This window comes from Aethina tumida, chromosome 1 (genome assembly GCF_024364675.1).
Source record: "Aethina tumida isolate Nest 87 chromosome 1, icAetTumi1.1, whole genome shotgun sequence".
NCBI lineage: Eukaryota > Metazoa > Arthropoda > Insecta > Coleoptera > Nitidulidae > Aethina > Aethina tumida.
In genome coordinates, this window is record NC_065435.1 from 5,211,604 (window position 1) to 5,230,972 (window position 19,369).

Sequence of the window (19,369 nt, forward strand, 5' to 3'; positions counted from 1 at the left end):
ACATCAAGCCACACATTAGACCGTACGTGGTAATTGTAGCTAATTTGTCATATATTGAGTCACGCATGTTCATCGCTGTCCTTTTCGGTTGCCTCACTGCCAAGAAACTGAATATCAAACACTGATTTAGGTTTTCAGCACAAATCGTGCCGTATTAAAATTGACCGATTTGTAATAGTAGTCAAGAGTTAATTGGCCAACAATAACCATGTAGGAAGCAATTAGTAACATTTAGATTTAGATTTTTAGTTTACTGATGATTAAACCATGTTTGGTATGCAATGGAAGATAATAAAATTTCAATTGACGAGCGTGACCAGACGTTTTCATCCCGTCATAGACTTGTTTTTTAAATGAAGTACGACAAACAAATAGCAGCATTTACATACTGCAAATATTTAAAAGGTAAACATTGTTGTGCTCGCTATGCACTTCATAATTACCAACCAGTCATGTTAATGTCTTGTAGTAAAGGTAATGACAATATTTCAAATAAAAAAAAATTCACAAAGAAAAATTGCGCAACATACTTTTATTGTCTTTTGTAAATATATATTAAAAATAATGTCAAAAGAAAACTTTGAAATTTATTATGCCATAAAAGTTATTTATTACCATTCTGAGTGACAATTATCAGTTTTAATCACACTGCCTTTTAATGAAAAATATTGAGAACTTTATTATATTTAAACACAATTAAGTCATGTTTGTCTTTGATTAAAGTTTGATATTTATATAAAATATATTTAATGTTAAATATGTCTTTAAATGAATATATAGTGATATAAATATATTTAATATTGGTAATTAAATTTTAAAAATATGTTTTACATAATTCATTGTTAATAATAAAAATCAAAATAAACAAATAAATCAATAAATTTAAAAGCCAAAGTTCAAATAATTCCCAAAATTTGATGATAATCGTTTCTTAAAATTTAAAATTGAGTTTGAGCAATGTGGATTGAGTATAATGCATATTTACATATAAAAAACAAAAAAAATGTAAGGTGTTTTCATTATTGCTAACAAAATTGCTGATATAAAATATAAATTATTTATTTTGATTAAAAAAATATAACAAAAATCAATTATTACGGTCTCGAATTAGAAATATTATTTTACAATTAAAATCTTTGAGAAACAATTACTTCTAATGAAGTAATTTTTGTAAATAAACAATGAAAAATATAATATTTATTCAAATATAAAATGTCCAAAAAAATACATGTTTTTTAATAAAATATACATTTGCATATTAAAATATAATAAAATTATAGGATATTTTTAATGAATTATTGTTAACAGTAAATATATTTTTAAATTAATTTTAAAATATTGTTTAATATATTTCTTCAACGCTTTTAAAATTAAATCTAAAATGTTTTTAATAAAATAAATTTTGTATATAAATAATAAATATTATGATTTTTTACTTATTTACTCACATTAAATATTGTTAAAAAAATATTTTAGACGTTTCAGTTTAAAATCGATATTTTTAGATTATTGCCAAACTAATCAATGTTAAATTAATATATTTAAAATTAATTAAATCGTGTGATAATTTTATTAATAACTTACTGTTAATAATAAATATATTTTTTGATTGCCTAAATTAATTTTAAAGCATCTCAAAAATTATGTATTATTGTCTTGAAATGAAAATAATATTTTTCAATTTAATTTTTTAAGGAAATATTAATTTATAATTGATTGAAGTGATTAAATAATGAAAAAGTTAATTTTTAAAAATGTTAATTAATTTTCAATATTTTAGAACCACTTAGTTCATTATTCATAATTTTAAGTCATTGCCAAACTGTAATTATTTATTTTATATAATCGTTTTTTAAATTAAATTATATTTAAAATTAAGTTTTTTATATAAAAAATGTAGATTTAATTTTATGCATATTAAAATGTAATAAATCAGGATAAATTGTGGGATTTTTTTTTAAACTGTTAACAATAAATATAATTTTATATGATTTTAAATTAATTTTAAAACATTTCAGAAATTATTTATTACTGTATTGAGTCAGAAATAATATTTTACAATTTAAATTTTTTGAAAATAATTATTTGTTGTTGAAATGTTTAAATAATCAAAAGAAGTTTGTGATTGATTAATATATTTTATTTATATACTTTTGAACTATACTATCTAAAATTAATATAAATATTAATATTCATTTATTTTATTTATTGTATAATATAATAATATATTTTATTTTAATTTGTTAGTTATTCTTAATATTAAATATTATTAAAAAAATTAAGTTCATTATTTTAGAAGTAATTAGTTTATTATTGATATTTTTATAGCATTGCCAAAATATGATATATTCTTAATATTATGCGTATTATATTTATTCAAATGTAAAAAAATACATGTTTTTTAATAAAATATATACATTTAATATTATGCATATTAAAATGTAATAAAATTATAGGATAGTTTTAATGACTTATTGTTAACAGTAAAAATTTTTTTTTATAAAAAAATTATACTTTATATTATGCATATTAAAAGATTAATAATATATATAATCTTAAATGACTCATTTGAATCAATTAATTTAAAAATATATTTCAGAAATTATTTACTATTTTCTTGAGTAAAAAATAACATTTTTCAATTTGAATTTTAAAGAAGCAAATTAATGTTATTGATTGAAGTATTTAAATAATGATCAAGTCATGTTTGATATTCATTAATATATTGAATAAACGCTTTTTAAACTTAAACGTAAATTAATAAAAAATTTAAAAAATTCTACACTTTTTTATCTAATTACTTATTCTGAATTAAAATATAAAAATTCAGGACCAAGTAAGATATTTTTATTAATTAATTTATTGTTAACAATAAAATTATCTAAATTAATTAAAAAAAATGTTACAGAAATTATTATTGCTATCTAGAAATAAGAAGATAGTAATTTGCAATTTAAGTAATATATTTTATTAACATATTTATATAAAAAATCTTAATAAATTATGAACTTAATTTCTTTTTTTAATTATATGATGAAAGCAATTGCTAATTAGTCAAAATATGATTTTTTTTATTTTATATCATTTTTTATATTAACTTGTATTTAAAATTAAGTTATTTAAATAAAAAATATATGTTTGATATGTTCAAATCTAAAAAACTAAAGATAAAATTATAATTAATATTTTATTAATAAATATTTTTATCAAATATAATTTTAAAATATTTAAATTGAGTAGTACTATTTTATAACTTATTTTTAAAATTACTTTGTGATTAATATTTTGAAATTAGTGTTAAAGTTAATTAAATAAACCATTGTTTTTTAAGACAAATATTTTTAATGTTATGCATATTTAAAATTATTTTTAAACACCTGAACATTTTTAAATGATTGTCATCCAATTAGAAAAAAAAATGCACATTCAACATTCAATATTTTTCTTTTATAAATAAAATACACATTGTAAACATTGACTAGTAACAATGAATTGTGTTTTGTGGCTGTAGCCAATGCAGTAAAAAATGTGCTCCGTTTACGGCTCGATACATTGTGCAAAACAATAAACCGCACCACTAAAAATCGAATCGGTCATTGTTTATTATCCTAGACACTTGCTATCGTTTCCTAGATGTTATATTATAGAACAATCATGTTAAACGTAATTTATTGACAGTTCCAGGACCGCCAGCAAGTATAAAGGCCGCAGCATTGACAGGGGAATCAATTCTGGTGTCGTGGTTATCACCAAACAAACCGAACGGCCGTATAAGTCATTATACGGTTTATTATCGTGAAGCTGGACGTGTTGGAAAACACACCAACTACAATGTTAGAGTCGAGGATCTGCCTACGTATGGACTCACTTACGAAGTCAGAAATTTGGTTAGTAATTCATCATGAATTTTCTTAAAAAATGCGATAAAAATTATAATTCTTCAACATGACCATAAAATCTGCAAATTCTCCATAATTTTCATAAATCAATCTTAACCGTTAGTCGCCAAGTTCAGTGACTAAGATGCACTAATATGGTCGTCAAAAATAACGACGGTCTATTTTGAAATAAACCGTTTTTGCCCACGGAACAGGACAAAACGTGGGAACAAATCAATAAAAAACACGATCATTAATTGCATAATTACCGGTGTTTTATTATTTTTTGTTTCCAATCCCTCTAATCTATGAAATCATCGCGGATATGTTCAGGTCGAGCACCAGCTCTACGAATTTTGGATATCGGCGACGACCAGTATTGGTGAAGGCGAGCCTACGGCCATAATTGCCCAGTCGACGAACTCCAGGGCACCATCCAGAATCGCGTCCTTCAGCCAAATACTGCACAGACCGGACAAGTCCAAGTTGATCATGCCTTGTTTCGCCGTGGGTAATCCCACGCCCAGGACCAGATGGATTTATAGGGACAGGCCCGTTACTTTCAGTCCTTATTACGAAGTCACGCCTGATGGAAATTTGAAAATATTCAGTAAGTTTCGCATCGTGAATTTGCCCACTTATGTTAGTTGGAACAGATTTGCGATATTGGAGATGTGTTTTGGCCCAACATTGCTTCATACGAATGCTTGACAATATTAAATACCAGAAAAAGTACTTTAACATAACTTTTATTCAACAAAATATGACTGTTATATTCAGCAATTATTTGCCACTTGAAAAAATTTTAGGTTCTTAACCTGAAGAAATTATGAAACTTAGTTTTGACTTGATGAGTTGAATTAAACCATTTATTAGGAAAAAAATAACATTAATAAAAATAAATAATAGTTTCATGGAGAGAAGCTGAACATTCCTTCTATTTACTAAAAAACTCAGCTTTGAGAAAATTTTTCATGACTTTGGCCTCTTTATGGGCAGTAAGTAGACAGTTATATTGGTGGATAAGATAGAACATCTCATTTAACATTTTGAACCTTTCTTTGAGTCTCTAAAGCGACAAGTGGTCTTGCTTTCTCATGAAGAAGCAGAACACTTCTTCTATTGACCACAGAAGCTCATCTTTGAGTAAATTTTTCATGACTTTGACCTATTTATGGGCAGTAAATAGACAGTTACATTGGTGGATAAGGTAGAACACCTCGTTTAACATTTTGAACCTTTCTTTGAGTCTCTAAAACGACAGGTGGTCTTGTTTTGTCATGAAGAAGCTAAACACTTCTTCTATCGACTAAAGAAGCTCATCTTTCAGTAAATTTTTTATGAACTTGGTCCATTAGCAAGTAATAAGTAGACAGTCACATTGGTGGATAAGGTAGAACACCTCGTTTAATATTTTGAAGCTTCCTGTGAGTGTCTAATGCGACATGTGGTCTTGCTTTAAGTAAATTTTGTATGAGTTTGGTCCATTTATGAGCAGCAACAGACAGTTACGTTGGTGGATAAGATAGAACATCTCATTTAATATTTTGAAGCTTCCCTCTCTAAAGCTACATGTAATCTTGCTTTGCCATAAAGAAACTGAACATTTCTTCTATTGTTTAAAGCAGCTCATCAATGAATAAATTTTTCATAAATTTGATCCATTGATTTATTTCTTCATTGGTGCAGGTTTCAGGACGACCTGGACGTGATTGATCTTCCTGTAACCTCCATTACTTACAGCATCTTCACCAAACTCAATGCAATCACTTAAGTACACCAATTTTGATCCAAAAAATGTTTGGCACAGTTAGAATGAGTATAAAGAAGCTTTCATATTATATACAGTTTACTAAAAAATGTTAAGATATAATATATAAGACATAAATCATGAACCAAGAATGTATATTCCTTTTTCCGGTAGTTAATATTTGCCATCATCAATTTAAGTGACGAATTTTAACTCTTAACTGAGCCATTTCTATTAAAACACCCATTAAGTGGAGATATATAAAAAACGGAATAAATTTATTTGAGACGAGTAATCCAAACGGACATCGAAAACGTCTAGCGTCTCCACAACGTTATTTATTAGAATAAGCTGCCCGTTGTAATAAACAAAGGCTGAACATGTTCGGTGTATATTTAGATCTTAAGTGCAATTTTGTGTAAGCCAAATAGGATGTAGATCACTTCTGATACAGGCAGAAAAATCGATACTTCCAGGAATTGCCCTAATTCCGACACGTTCCTGTCACAGTGCCTATGTTTATTTGGAATTTTACGATGAGGTCGGTGATAAATATATAATTGCAGGCGTGGAACAATCGTTGGCTGGGAATTTCTCGTGTTCGGCGAAGAATCTTTTTGGGGAGGACGAGATCACTTACACGTTGGTGGTGCTGATGCCACCTAGCACCCCGACGTTGGATGTGCAGTTTACGACCGCCAGCAGCATCAGGCTCCATTGGAATCAGCCAGAGGATGGGGGTGCAATTATACAAGGTATAGTTCAATTAATTACTTTTTTATTTAATTAACAATTTTCGAATTTTAGATATTGTTTAAAAAAAATATTAATATGAAACCAATTTTTTTGAAATTTAAAATGTTTTAATTATTTTTTCACTTAATCATTTCCTGTTTTTTGAAATATATTACATAATGTTCTTAAATATTAACATAAAATAAAACAACATATAAATTTCACAATTTTCACAAAATTCCCAATAAATGTAAACACGTAGAACGTAAAACAAAACATAAATCAAAATGTTGTCATTTTAGTATCAATGCAGATACCCATATATTTTAATATTTCCTTATGACTGAATAAAAATATAACAGTTATTTACAAAAATAAAATGATGCAAAACCGTACAACAAAAAATAAAATTACATATTCTAAGGATTTAAATATTTATTAATATATATCAATTTACTATTTGAGTTTGAAAATATTTTGAAAGTAAGACATCACTTGTCTCTTTAATGTAAGTTTTATCTTTATTACATTAAATACACCAACAAAATTAAACATTATTTAATACACAAATGAAATTTTCTGTACAAGAATTTATTTAAAGATACTAAACTAATTAAATAAATAGAAATTTTAATTTAATTTGAAAATTCTGTACTAAAGAATTTAAAAAACGTTTATCAAAGAAGAATATTTTAATTATTTTTGTTATCTATATTTTAACACTTATCGAAATGTATCAAAAAATATTAAAATAGAATAATTTACTATTTAAGTATGACAATATTTTGGAAATAAGACATCAGTTGTTTCGTTAATGTAAGTTTTATCTTTCTTACAAATATACCAACAAAATTAAACATTATTTAATATACAAATAAAATTATCTTTACAAGAAATTTATTTTAAAAACCCTAAATTAATTAAAAATAGAATTTTAATTTACTTTGAAAATTCTGCAGCAAACAAGTTAAAGAATATTTACCAAAGAAGAATATTTTAAATTTTATTTTTGTATCTATATTTTAACTTTTTTTTAAAATATATCAAAAATATTAAAATAAAATAATTTACTATTTGAGTTTGACAATATTTTGGAAATAAGGCATCGCTTGTTACATTAATGTAAGTTAGATCTTTTTTACATAAAATATACAAAAAAAAATTAGACATATTTAATATACAAATAAACTTATCTGTCAAAGAAATTTATTTAAAAAATACTAAACTAATTTAAAAAATATTTTTAATTTAATTTGAAAATTTTGCTGCGAAATGTTAAACATTTACCAAAGAAAAATATTTTAAATTTTATTTTTGTATCTATATTTTAATCTTTTTAACAAAATTGAGTTTGACAATATTTTGGAAATAAGGCATCACTTGTCTCTTTAATGTAAGTTTTAATTTTATTACATAAAATATACCAACAAAATTAGACATTATTTAATATATAAATAAAATTATCTGTACAAGAAATTTATTTAAAAATACTAAACTAATTAAAAAAATAAAATTTTTAATTTAATTTGAAAATTCTGCTGTAAAATGTTAAAGAACATTTACCAAAGAAAAATATTTTAAATTTTATTTTTATTTTTATATTTTAACTTTTTTATCAAAATGTATCGAAAAATATTAAAAAAGAATAATTGATTTTGTTAATATTTTGGAGGTAAGGCATTACTTATCTCGTTAATGTAAGTTTTGAAAAATCTGCAACAAATAGTAAAAATTTTGTTACAAAAAATATGTTTTGGTATTTCCATGTCTATAGTTTAACATACAACATATAATGATAAATTAAATTTATCTGGACTGTAATAAGATGTTAATATTTTATAATTAAATATTTAATTAAAATAATAAGTATTAACACAAAAAATATAAAAAAATATATTATTAAAATAGAATGAAAAAATATACACTAAAAAACTGAAATTTAGTTTTGATGAATGATAAAAAAAACGATTATCAATTTTAGAATAATGATGATCGATGACTAGAATGTATAAGCAAAACACTCTTCCGGTTTTCACGCATTGTGAAAAACTGGGCGTACACATTGCCCAATCACAATTTTAATACACGATTAGTGTTATTGTTGTGAACCACGTGAAGGTACGGTGTAAATATCACGTACGTGATATTTATGAGGCAATGTCGCTATTAATGTTTGCCCACAAACAATAACTGTATATTTAAATTCGCTACTCCTAACCGGAACTCCGTTTTAATTTGCCGCAGATCTGCCGATCTACCAGTTCGAATGCGATTAATTTATCTATTTCACTTTCAAATTAATCCGTCCCACGTAACCCGCAATGGCGCTTAGATGTGTGGTTTTTATGTAAGGACGTTAACACAAGATCCTGTTCTGTTATGTTCTATTGTATCAAGGATGTTGACTTTTGAACCGACTTCTGCGGGGAAAATTTTGAAAAACCATATGTTTCTGTAACTGTACTTGGTGACCCAAATTGGTTGTTTCAAACCAGATAGAAAATGTCTGATTTAAGTTTTTTGGAGCTCAATTTTCAAGCTAAGATATAACAATGTTTATGATAAATTTGGGGATGTTTATTAATGATTAATGATTAAAGTTCTTCTTTGCTTTCAATGTTTTTTGTTTGGATGAGATGGTCTAATACTTCCTAAAGGTGGACACAACTTTGGACTGAGAAAAGCGTCCCCAAACCATAACGCCCCATCATTTTTAACGTTAGGAATTTGGTATTTAAAATGGTATCATTGTCCCACTGTCCATCTCACAAATGTTCCACCATACCCAAACAAAGTAAATTTACTTTCATCACTCTAAAGGACTGTGTTTCATGTTTCCTGAGTCCATGAAAAGTTGGATTTTACAAATACCAGACGGGACTCTCTGTTTTTATTTGTCAACATTTGTGGTTTTTTAACTGCAACTTGGCCATGTGGTTCCCCAAGAAAATACACCATACTTTTTTCCACCACTATACATATATTTTATGATATATTTATGTAATGGTTAAGATGTGTTTTATATTAAATATCTCGAACTTTATGAGAATCAAATTTTAACTAAGATTTCAATTATGTTTAAAGGCATATGTTGTTTAAAATTTTTTAAATTATATAATTTTTAGGTAAGAAACTTGTTACGCAAAAAAATTTTTGTAGAAAGTTTTTTCGTTTATCAAATAAATGACAAATAAAGGATAAAGAAATGGCCAGAGATGTCAAAGTGGGGTTTTAAAAAATTAGAGGTCTATGCACATAAGTAAGCTTTTCTCTACCTGTTCTGGAAATATCCGTAACAGTCAAAAACACTAATTTATTGTACCCTGTATGTTATAAAACAAGTTTTTTTAATAATAAACAAATACATTAACACAAATATAACTAATATTTGCATTCGTTAATGGGGTTATAGCATAATCTCATAATAAAATTATAATTGGGCAATGTCTACACCCAAATTTTCATAATCAGCGTTTCATCGTATACCGGAAGAGATTAAATGTACGAAAAAAAGTGTTTTGATGTAACAGAAAAGCTGTCCACAAATCAATAACTATTCAAATTAATTCCATGTTTGACTTTGTTTTATGCGACTTTGGTTATGTAAATTTTTTGTTTTATGTAAATCGAATACAATGGTTTAAAATATCATATTTGGTTAAAACGTGATATGTCGAAACACGATTTTGCCTCGGGATTAAGATTAATTTTTTTCATTTTGCCTGCGATTAGGATCGTTATGCACTTTTTAGTTTCTAAAATTTGAATTGTGACGAAATCGGTTACGTGTTTCTGCACATTTTTATAACGTTATTAATAACTAGCTGATTACAATTTCAACGTTGAATGGCACGAATAACCATAAAATCGACATAAAAATTCTTTTATTCAAAACCCCCGAATGTGACCGTTTAAATTTTATATTGTTTACGTCATAATTAACTTTTTTTGCATAAAATGTATCAACAGAATTGGGCTTGTTTTAGAACGGTAAATCTTAACATTATTTAACATAAAAATTAACTGCAAAATATCAAATCAATTAACATGTTAACTAATTAGATGGTTCTGCAAGTTTTTTTTTTAATTTTAAAGAATTTTGATAAAAGATCTTAATATTTAATATTTATTAAAATGTTACAAAGAATATTAAATTTAATAACTAATTTAATATTGTGGAAATAGAGCGTTACCTTATCTCGTTTACATAAATTGTCTTATTTGAAAACTTTGATTAAACATTTAATCATTTAAATTTTATTCCTTTTGTGTCATAATTTTTTCACATAAAATTTGTCAACAAAATTAATTTTAATTTATCACGGTATGTCCTACTGTTTTAAAAATATATATTTGGTGTACAAGTAATTTCAGAATTTTAATTTCATACAATTTTACTAAAAGAACCATAAGTTAATTTTTGATATTTTTATGTCTCAATCCTTTTTGATTAAAATGTAACAAAGATCATTAAACTATATTTATGTTTTAGCAATATTTAACACACACCATAAAAATATTTGTACAAGAACATTATTTAAAAATATTAAAATATATCAGAATTTAAAATTTTATAGTCAATATGATTTTAAAAATTTTTAATAAAACAATTATTTATTTATGAGTGCAATATAAATTCTTTTATTTAAAATAACTTATTTAAATTTTGTTCTCTATCACCATTTTTGAATAAAATATATCAGCAATAATATGTCATTCAATTTTAACAATATTGGATTATTAAAATTATTTTATTTATAAAATACTAAGCCAATTAAATTAAAATAAGAAGCCTTAGCAATTATTGAAATAGATAATTTAGCAGAAAACATCAAATTAAATGATTTCAACAAAATAACAATATGTAAATTTTACAATTTTTTTATCTGCAATTTTTTTTATTTTAATGTAGTTAAGACTATTAAAATGAAATAATTTATTAATGAGTGGGTCATAACTTGTCATATTTAATAACTGTAAAATTAATTATTTATAGTTTGTTATTTTCCATCAGTAATTTTGCATAAAATATATCAACGACAATATGTCCTTCATTTTAAATAGTATTTAATGTATAAAATAAAACTATCTGTACAAGAAATTTGTTTAAAAATTACAAAATTAGTTAAAGACGAGTATTAAAATAAAAAACCTGCAGTAAACAGAAATTAAAAAATTTAATAAAAAAAACAATATATATTTTACAATTCTTTTATCTGTAATTTAACTTTTTATTAAATGTAGTTAGGACTATTAAAATAAAATACTTAAAACTTAAAAACTGTAAAATTAATTATTTATAGTGTTTTTTTCTATCATTATTTTTGCATAAAATATATAAGCAACAACATGTCCTTCTTTTTCAATAATATTTAACACATAAAATAAAATTGTTTGTACAAGACATTTAATTATAATTTATAAATAAATTAAAAATAAATAAAATTCTGTTGTAAACATGAAGAAATTTAACAAAAAAACAATATAAAAATTTTGTAATATTTTGGATGTGGTTTAAGTTTCTATTTAAATGTAATTAAGAATATTAAAATAATTTATTAATAAGTGTCATATTTTATTTATAATATAATTAATTATTTACTCAATTTTAAGAATATTCAATAAAATTGTCAGTGCAAGAAATTTATTAAAAACACAGGAAATTAATTAAAATAACATTAAAGTATGCTGGAATTTAAACATTTTTCAGCAAACATAAAGATAAATTATTTTAACAAAAGAACAATGATTAAAATTTGTCGTTTATTATTTGTAATTTAACTTTTTATTTAAATATAGTTAAGACTATTAAGTTAAATTTGCTAAAGAGTGTGTCATGTTTTATTTAAATTATGTATAATTAATTATTTATTCATTTTCAAGAATGTTCAATAAAATTATCAGTACAAGAAATTTATTTAAAATACAGGAAATTAATTAAAATAACATTAAAGTGTGCTGGAATTGAAACATCTTTCAATAAAGATGAGGAAAAAGAATTTTAACAAAAGAACAAAATTTTTTATCTTTGTAAAAAATGTCCATAATAACACTTAAAATAAAATGGCTTAGTGTGTGTAATTTAATTAATAATTTGATAATACGTAACATTTATATATGTATAGCAAACTTATTAAAAAACTAGAATAATTAAAAATATATATTTCACATTTTGCCAATAGAAAAATTCACAATAAACAAAAAATAATAGTTTAATTTAGCAATTTTAAGCCTGTAATTTAATCGTTATTATTAAATCGTATTAAAACGTAGAAGAAATTTATTTAAAATACAGGAAATTAATTAAAATAACATTAAAGCATACTGGAATTTAAACGTTCTTTAGTAACATTGAAGATAAAGAATTTTAACAAAAGCATAATATATAAATTTTGTCATTTTTTATATGTAATTTAACTTTCTACTTATGTCTAGTCAAGACTATTAAGGTAAATTTTTTTAAGAGTGCGTCATTCTTATTTAAAATATGTACAATTAATTATTTATTCAATTTTAAGAATATTCAATAAAATTATTAGTACAAGAAATTAATTAAAATAATATTAAAGTATTCTGGAATTTAAACATTCTTCAGTAAACATGAGGAAAAAGAATCTCTGTAATTTTAAATGTTCTTAATAACACTAAAATAAAATAACTTAATGTGTTATTTTTTTATTTAAAAGACCTTAAATTTAATTATTTAATAATATGCAATAATTAAAATGACTCATTTGACAACTGAGAATTTCACAATAAACAAAAGGACAATAGTTTAATATAGTAATATTTAGTCTGTAACTTAATCGTACTTATTAAAACGTATCAAAACACTAATTCATTAAAATATTTTGAAATTTGATATGTCTGCAACAAACATATAGTTAGTTATTACTAAAATGTAAACAACAATGTTAAATCAAAGTTATTTAATATTGTGGAAGTAGCGCATTACCTCGTCTCGTTAACAATAGATTTTAAACAAATTTGTAACGTTTACTTTCCTGTGAGATTTCAGATCATAATTCCAATTGTTCAGTGATGTAACTCCTCCTTTGTATTCTATTACACTAATTAATTAAAATGTGGCTAAATGAGGGCCTTTGTTTGTTCCAGGTTACACGCTTAACATAAAATACGATACCCAAGACTGGACATCGATCGAACTTTCTCCCGAACAATTATTATATACGTTGAACGACTTAAAATGCGGCTCGATCTACCACATTTATTTGTTGGCGCACAACAGAGTAGGAAACGGAAGTCCGAGCCCTATTCGGTCGGTCAGCACGAAAGGCGGACCGCCCCAGATACCCAAGGAGAAGGACTTCATCACCACCAACTCCACCAGCCTCCAATTAAACTTGTACAACTGGCCGGACGGAGGTTGTCCCATTTCCCAATTCTCTATCCAATACAGGATGTACGGGGAGAAGAGCTGGAACTTGATCGCCAAGAGTGTTTCCGAGGAGAGGATCATCGTTCATGATTTGAGCCCGTCCACTTGGTATCAGCTGAAGATCAGCGCACAGAACGATGCCGGGACGGTCAGTGAGGTCTTCCATTTCGCCACCACATCCTTGAACGGAGGTACTTTATTCGTTAATAACTTCCAAAGGGTTACAGCTCAAAGTGCAGTTTGCTTTCGAACCGTTTAAAACAATGTTCAAGGTTACATTTTAATTTTCTTTAAGGCGCCTCGTTGAAACTGGAGAAAATAACGTGATAATGGGCATATAAATTATTGGGTGGTAAATCGAGGAAGCACAAAATGGTGCGCCTAACAAATTGCGTGATAACGTAGTGTGTGGAATTTAAAGGTGGTTATCGACTAGAAAGTAAATAAGTTTAGATTTTAACCTAAGACAATAGTATAGGAAACCGATTCTTATTCGCCACACTTGATTGAATATGGTAACAAAAACCTCCGTAATAAATGTCACATTGTGGTATACGAATATGAAAGGCAGACACTTATGTAAATTAAATAAAGTAAATTACATAATTGCAATTAAATATTACGGACTGTAAATTATGTACAAACAATAACAATTTAAAGTGGTATACTTAAATGTATCGGAGCCGAGATAATTCTGTCGCAATAAACTTGATTCCATTCAACCTTTCTACAACACAAGATTAATCATTCTGTCTTATTATACACTTCGATTTTAGTGATCTTCTACGCAAATTATTTTACACCTACCTTGACAATCGTCAACTATTTATAAATTACAAAATCTTCTGAGAAGTTTATTGTGGGTTCTGGGGTACCACAAGGGTTCTTGATAATTTGATATATTTAATATTGTAATGCAGTTTAGGTGCTTATTATTTGCAAACAATTTCAAGATTTTTTATGAGATTCAGAAGCATGACGACCATTTAAGGCTCCAATTAAGTCTAAATGCTTTAACTGCCTGGTGTGTTAGTAACATACATACAATGGTGGAAAAAGTATAGAATATTTATTTACTTGTTACAAATGTTACTTAATGTTTTCCCTAATCTGGTGCAAATCTAAACAAATCTAATTCACTGCAAGATTGGTCCATTAATCACAATGATCATTATAATCACAGGTTTTTATTAGTAGCACCATTACAAAATCACAGGGGATGAAAATAAAATTTTTAAAAATACTTTTTTCCACCACTGTAGATTAAATATTGCTAAAATATTTAATTACTCGATTAGGAGGAAGTTTGGTAGTAATGAACAAGTATAAGAGATATTGGAATAGTTCCTGAAAACCATTTAATTTCATTCAACCTTTCTACAAGGTTAATCATTTTATCTTATTATACACTTCGATTTTAGTGATCTTCTAGGTACATTATTTTACGCCTACCTTTATAATTACCAATTATTTGCAGGTTATAAAACCTTCATAGTATTTTGTTACTGGTTTTGGAGTCCCACAAAGTTCCAATTCGAGTCCATTATTACTTAATATATTAATTAATGAGTTACTTGATGTACTGGAATCTAGGAGTTTATTATTTGAGAGTTTTGATGAGATTCAGGGGGATGATGACAATTTAAGGCTCCAATTAAGTCTCTGGTGTGTTAGCAATAGTAATTTACAGTGATGTACAGATGTAAGGGATCTTGTAGCACTTCTTTATAACCAGTTGAGCACGTAGCCTCAATTTGTATCTATGTAATTATGCTAAATTCCCTTCATTGGTAATATGTGCTGATATTTGTGGTGACTGTAATATATTTTATTCTAATTTGTGTACTATAATTAATAAATACAAGCAACATTTTAACCTGTCTATCTAATTATCAAGACAATAAACAACAAGTAATAGACTAAAGTGTTGAAATTAAATAATTGAACAAAAACCAAACAATTTATTTATGCAAGTATCTATTTATATGTATATCAATAACACTAGATTTTCTGTGGCAAATGTGGATTGCAAGAACCATATGAGTTTCGCAAGTTGCCCGAAACCTGTTTAAAACGCCCTGCCAATTAATCTATTCAGTATCAACCTCAATTTTGTGACATTTCTTTTCGATAAAATAAATAAATGTTAACCTTGTTCAATTTAAATTGGTGCATTTTTTTTTGAATTTCATGCATAATATCTGAATAAAGCTCCACCTTAACATTTGGCTAATCTAACGTTTTATTATTGTTGTTATTTGTAAATTAGTGGCTGATTTATTGTTGTAAAGCACTTTAATAAATTAACAAAACGATTTAATCGTCCGAACGCGTACGTGTTAATTAAATGGAATTCCTGGTGAAGAAAGTAAAAATATTCAGTAATTATATAATTTGATTTTTAACCATGTATCAGTTTCGAAGTCTAATAGACGCATTCGAAACATATGCTGTGTGTCGATTTAGACTTATGTTGGTCGTAAAAAATGGCATTAAATAAAAGTGAAATTTGGGTCAGGATGTGAAAAAAATTTGGAACACTTCAAGCTTCGAGATAAAAATGACACTATTATTTAGTGAATATTAATTAACTCGTGTAGACCGTAATTACTAGTTTAAATTAAGCGGTTTTTATATACATATATTTTTAATTAGGTTTTGTTTTATTTTTAACAATTTATTTTATTGGTGTCATACATTTTTTAGAAAGATTTAAATTTGTTTCGTTATTAAATTTTTACAACTATAACATAAGATAATTTACAATTTTAACCAAATTTAGTAAAATTATTTAGGTTAAAATGATGTACAAATGGCTTTTGTAAAAAGGATTTTTTATATATGGCTGCATAATTATAATTAATTAATTAATTAATTTAAATAAGAAATATAATATTATAAATCTAAAAAAGTAAATTATATAAAAGTATAGTTTTATAAAGACGTTATGTTAAATTTGTACAATAACTAATTTTTTTACAAAATTACAATCTCTTATTTTTTTTATTAATTTTAGTCTGTAACTATTTTTAAAATATAACTAGTAATTAATCATTCAACTTTTTTATTAATTAACTTGTATAAACATCATAATTATAAGATTAAGTGAAGTTAGAAAGTTTTTGAAGTCCATTTAATGATTTAATTTTATTAGTTTTTTGTTCAATCATGTTTTCAGTAAAAATATTGGCATATTACTTCTAAATTCACATGAACTTTGTTTAATTATTATTGTTCATTTTTTATTAATTAACTGGTGCAAATATTATAATTACAAGATTAAATGAAGTTAGGAAGTTTTTTAAGTCCTTTTAATGTTATAATTTTATTAGTTTGTTTTATAAACTTTTTTTAATCATGCTTTCAGTAAAAAATTTGAGATATAACTACTACATTCACATGAGAACTAACTTTGTTTAATTATTAGTTAATTGATCCATTAAATTAGAAATGCATTTTTATAAATCTAAAAGACTAAATTATACAAAACTATAAAGATTAATTTACGTAAAATTTTAACAATAGCTTATTTTTTTTATTAATTTTAGTCTGTAACTTAATCTTTGTTTTTAAAATGTGATAAAGACCTAAATTAAAAAAAAGACAACAAAATTAATCATTTAAATTTTCAGTTAAAATTTCAGTATAAAAACGACAACATTTAATTAACTAGTGTAAACATTATAATTACAAGATTAAGTAAAATTAGCAAGTTTTTTAAGTCCATTTAATGCTTTAATTTTATTTAAATTTAATGGTTTTTAAAATGTGATACAAATTTACTGTTTTACCTAAATTAAAAAAACAACAACAAAATTTTCAGTTACAGCTTCAATATAAAAACGACAATATAGTTTTAATTAATTAACTTGTGTAAACATCATAATTACAAGATTAAAAGAAGTTTTTCATGGCAGACGTTAATTTTATCCAAGTTTAGCTAAGTAATTTAGGTCGGAGTAATGTACAAATGACATTTATATAAATGATTCAATTATAGACACAGCCATCTACAATAATAATAATAATAATAATAATTAATTAATTTAGCCTATTACAAAACTACAAAGTACTTAATATAAAACTATAAAGATTTAAAAACAGTCTAATGTAGATACATTAACAATTTACCTTGAGCAGAAAATATCATAATAATAAAATATTAATTGAAAAATACAAATCTGACTTTGAACTGAATTTAAATTTCTTCTAGAAATAAAATAGCATCATTAATGAAAGTTAAGTAATTCCAATTATGTTTCATTATTAGTGCAGAACTAATTCTGTGATCTTCAAAATATATTGATGTTCATTTACATAAAACACATAAAAAAACTAATCAACGAACGTAACATCTCAATTGAAACAGTAAAACAATATCCGTTCCACAAGAAGTTAATGATTTAATGCACACCAATCATCTAATATCAAAGTGTAGCAAACATATAATTTAACAGTACGTGCACGTTTTAGAATAAAATTTCGACAGTTCAAGGCAGTCTCTCACTCCACATAACGTCCTTGTCAATTGTTATTGTAACAACCTTAACGGTTTTCACTAACTGTCTAATTAAAAAGCGTTATATAAATTTAATATGGTGCATACAAATATTTTCGGTCTAGCCTTCAATTATATTTCACTTTGTAGTTTTGCTCGTGGACCTTTCTATTTCCCATACGATTATGCAAGAATGGCACTTTTCTGAAAACCAATTTTGGACTAAATACCACGGATAAATTAATAAAACTGTTCTTGTATAACAATCGGGAACTCTTTTTTTTGTGTGTGTTTAAGTTGCCTTGGGTGTGGCCAACCTTTGCATAAGCACGCGCGAATTAGAATTACTTTGAACTATGTATATTTGGAATTCTTACATTAATGAACCCATTATTCACCATAAATCGGCTGCTGAAATTCCACACATACGGTAATTAGATTGTGTCACCCAAAAAATTCTTAACAAAACAACGACTGAAATCCCAAATATGTGTTCAGAATTTTAATTAAGTAACGAACTTCCTTCTACATTCTCTTTTGTCTGCTTGGCAACTCGATTTTTTATCAAATTTTCAACGTTTCGACAAAAAAACAACAATTTTTTATCAAATTTTAGACATTTCAACAAATAAATACAATTTTTAATGGTTGATATTTTGGAAATAATTCTGAAAGCTCCATAGATCAATCCTGGAATAGAACCATCATCTGCTTTAAAGGAATTGTATGTCGTTGGAACCAAAACTTTGGCCTTCATAATTTCGATTGTGTTATTCTCGATTATTTTGAACAGAATGTTAATTAAATAACAAAATTTCTGCTTCATTCTCTTCTGACTTTTTGGCTACCCAATTTTTTATCAAATTTTAGACATTTCAACAAATAACTACAATTTTTGATGGTTGATATTTTAGAAGGAACTCTGAAAACTCCACAGACCAACCCTGAAACAGAACCATCATTTGGTTTAAAGGAGTTGCATGTAGTTGGAACCACAACTTTGGCCTTCATAATTTCGATTGTGTTATTCTCCATTATTTTGAACAGAATATTAATTAAATAACAAAATTTCTGCTTCATTCTCTTTGACTGTTGGGTTACTCAATTTT

The 19,369-nt window shown here is 25.3% G+C and overlaps 1 protein-coding gene and 1 long non-coding RNA gene across 2 annotated transcripts in view; one reads left to right on the top strand and one right to left on the bottom strand.

Moving 5' to 3' along the window:
* Positions 1 to 19,369, top strand: part of LOC109598005 (Down syndrome cell adhesion molecule-like protein Dscam2) — a 106,965-nt gene that overhangs the window by 75,702 nt on the left and 11,894 nt on the right. The window contains exons 20-23 of the mRNA XM_020013815.2: positions 3,679 to 3,887; positions 4,212 to 4,488; positions 6,195 to 6,383; positions 13,480 to 13,953. Of these exons, the coding sequence (XP_019869374.2) occupies positions 3,679 to 3,887; positions 4,212 to 4,488; positions 6,195 to 6,383; positions 13,480 to 13,953 (1,149 nt within the window). The remainder of the gene's footprint in view (positions 1 to 3,678; positions 3,888 to 4,211; positions 4,489 to 6,194; positions 6,384 to 13,479; positions 13,954 to 19,369) is intronic.
* Positions 4,375 to 19,369, bottom strand: part of LOC126264273 (uncharacterized) — a 240,268-nt gene continuing 225,273 nt past the window's right edge. Inside the window, exon 5 of the long non-coding RNA XR_007547032.1 lies at positions 4,375 to 4,464. This is a non-coding gene — a long non-coding RNA (uncharacterized LOC126264273). The remainder of the gene's footprint in view (positions 4,465 to 19,369) is intronic.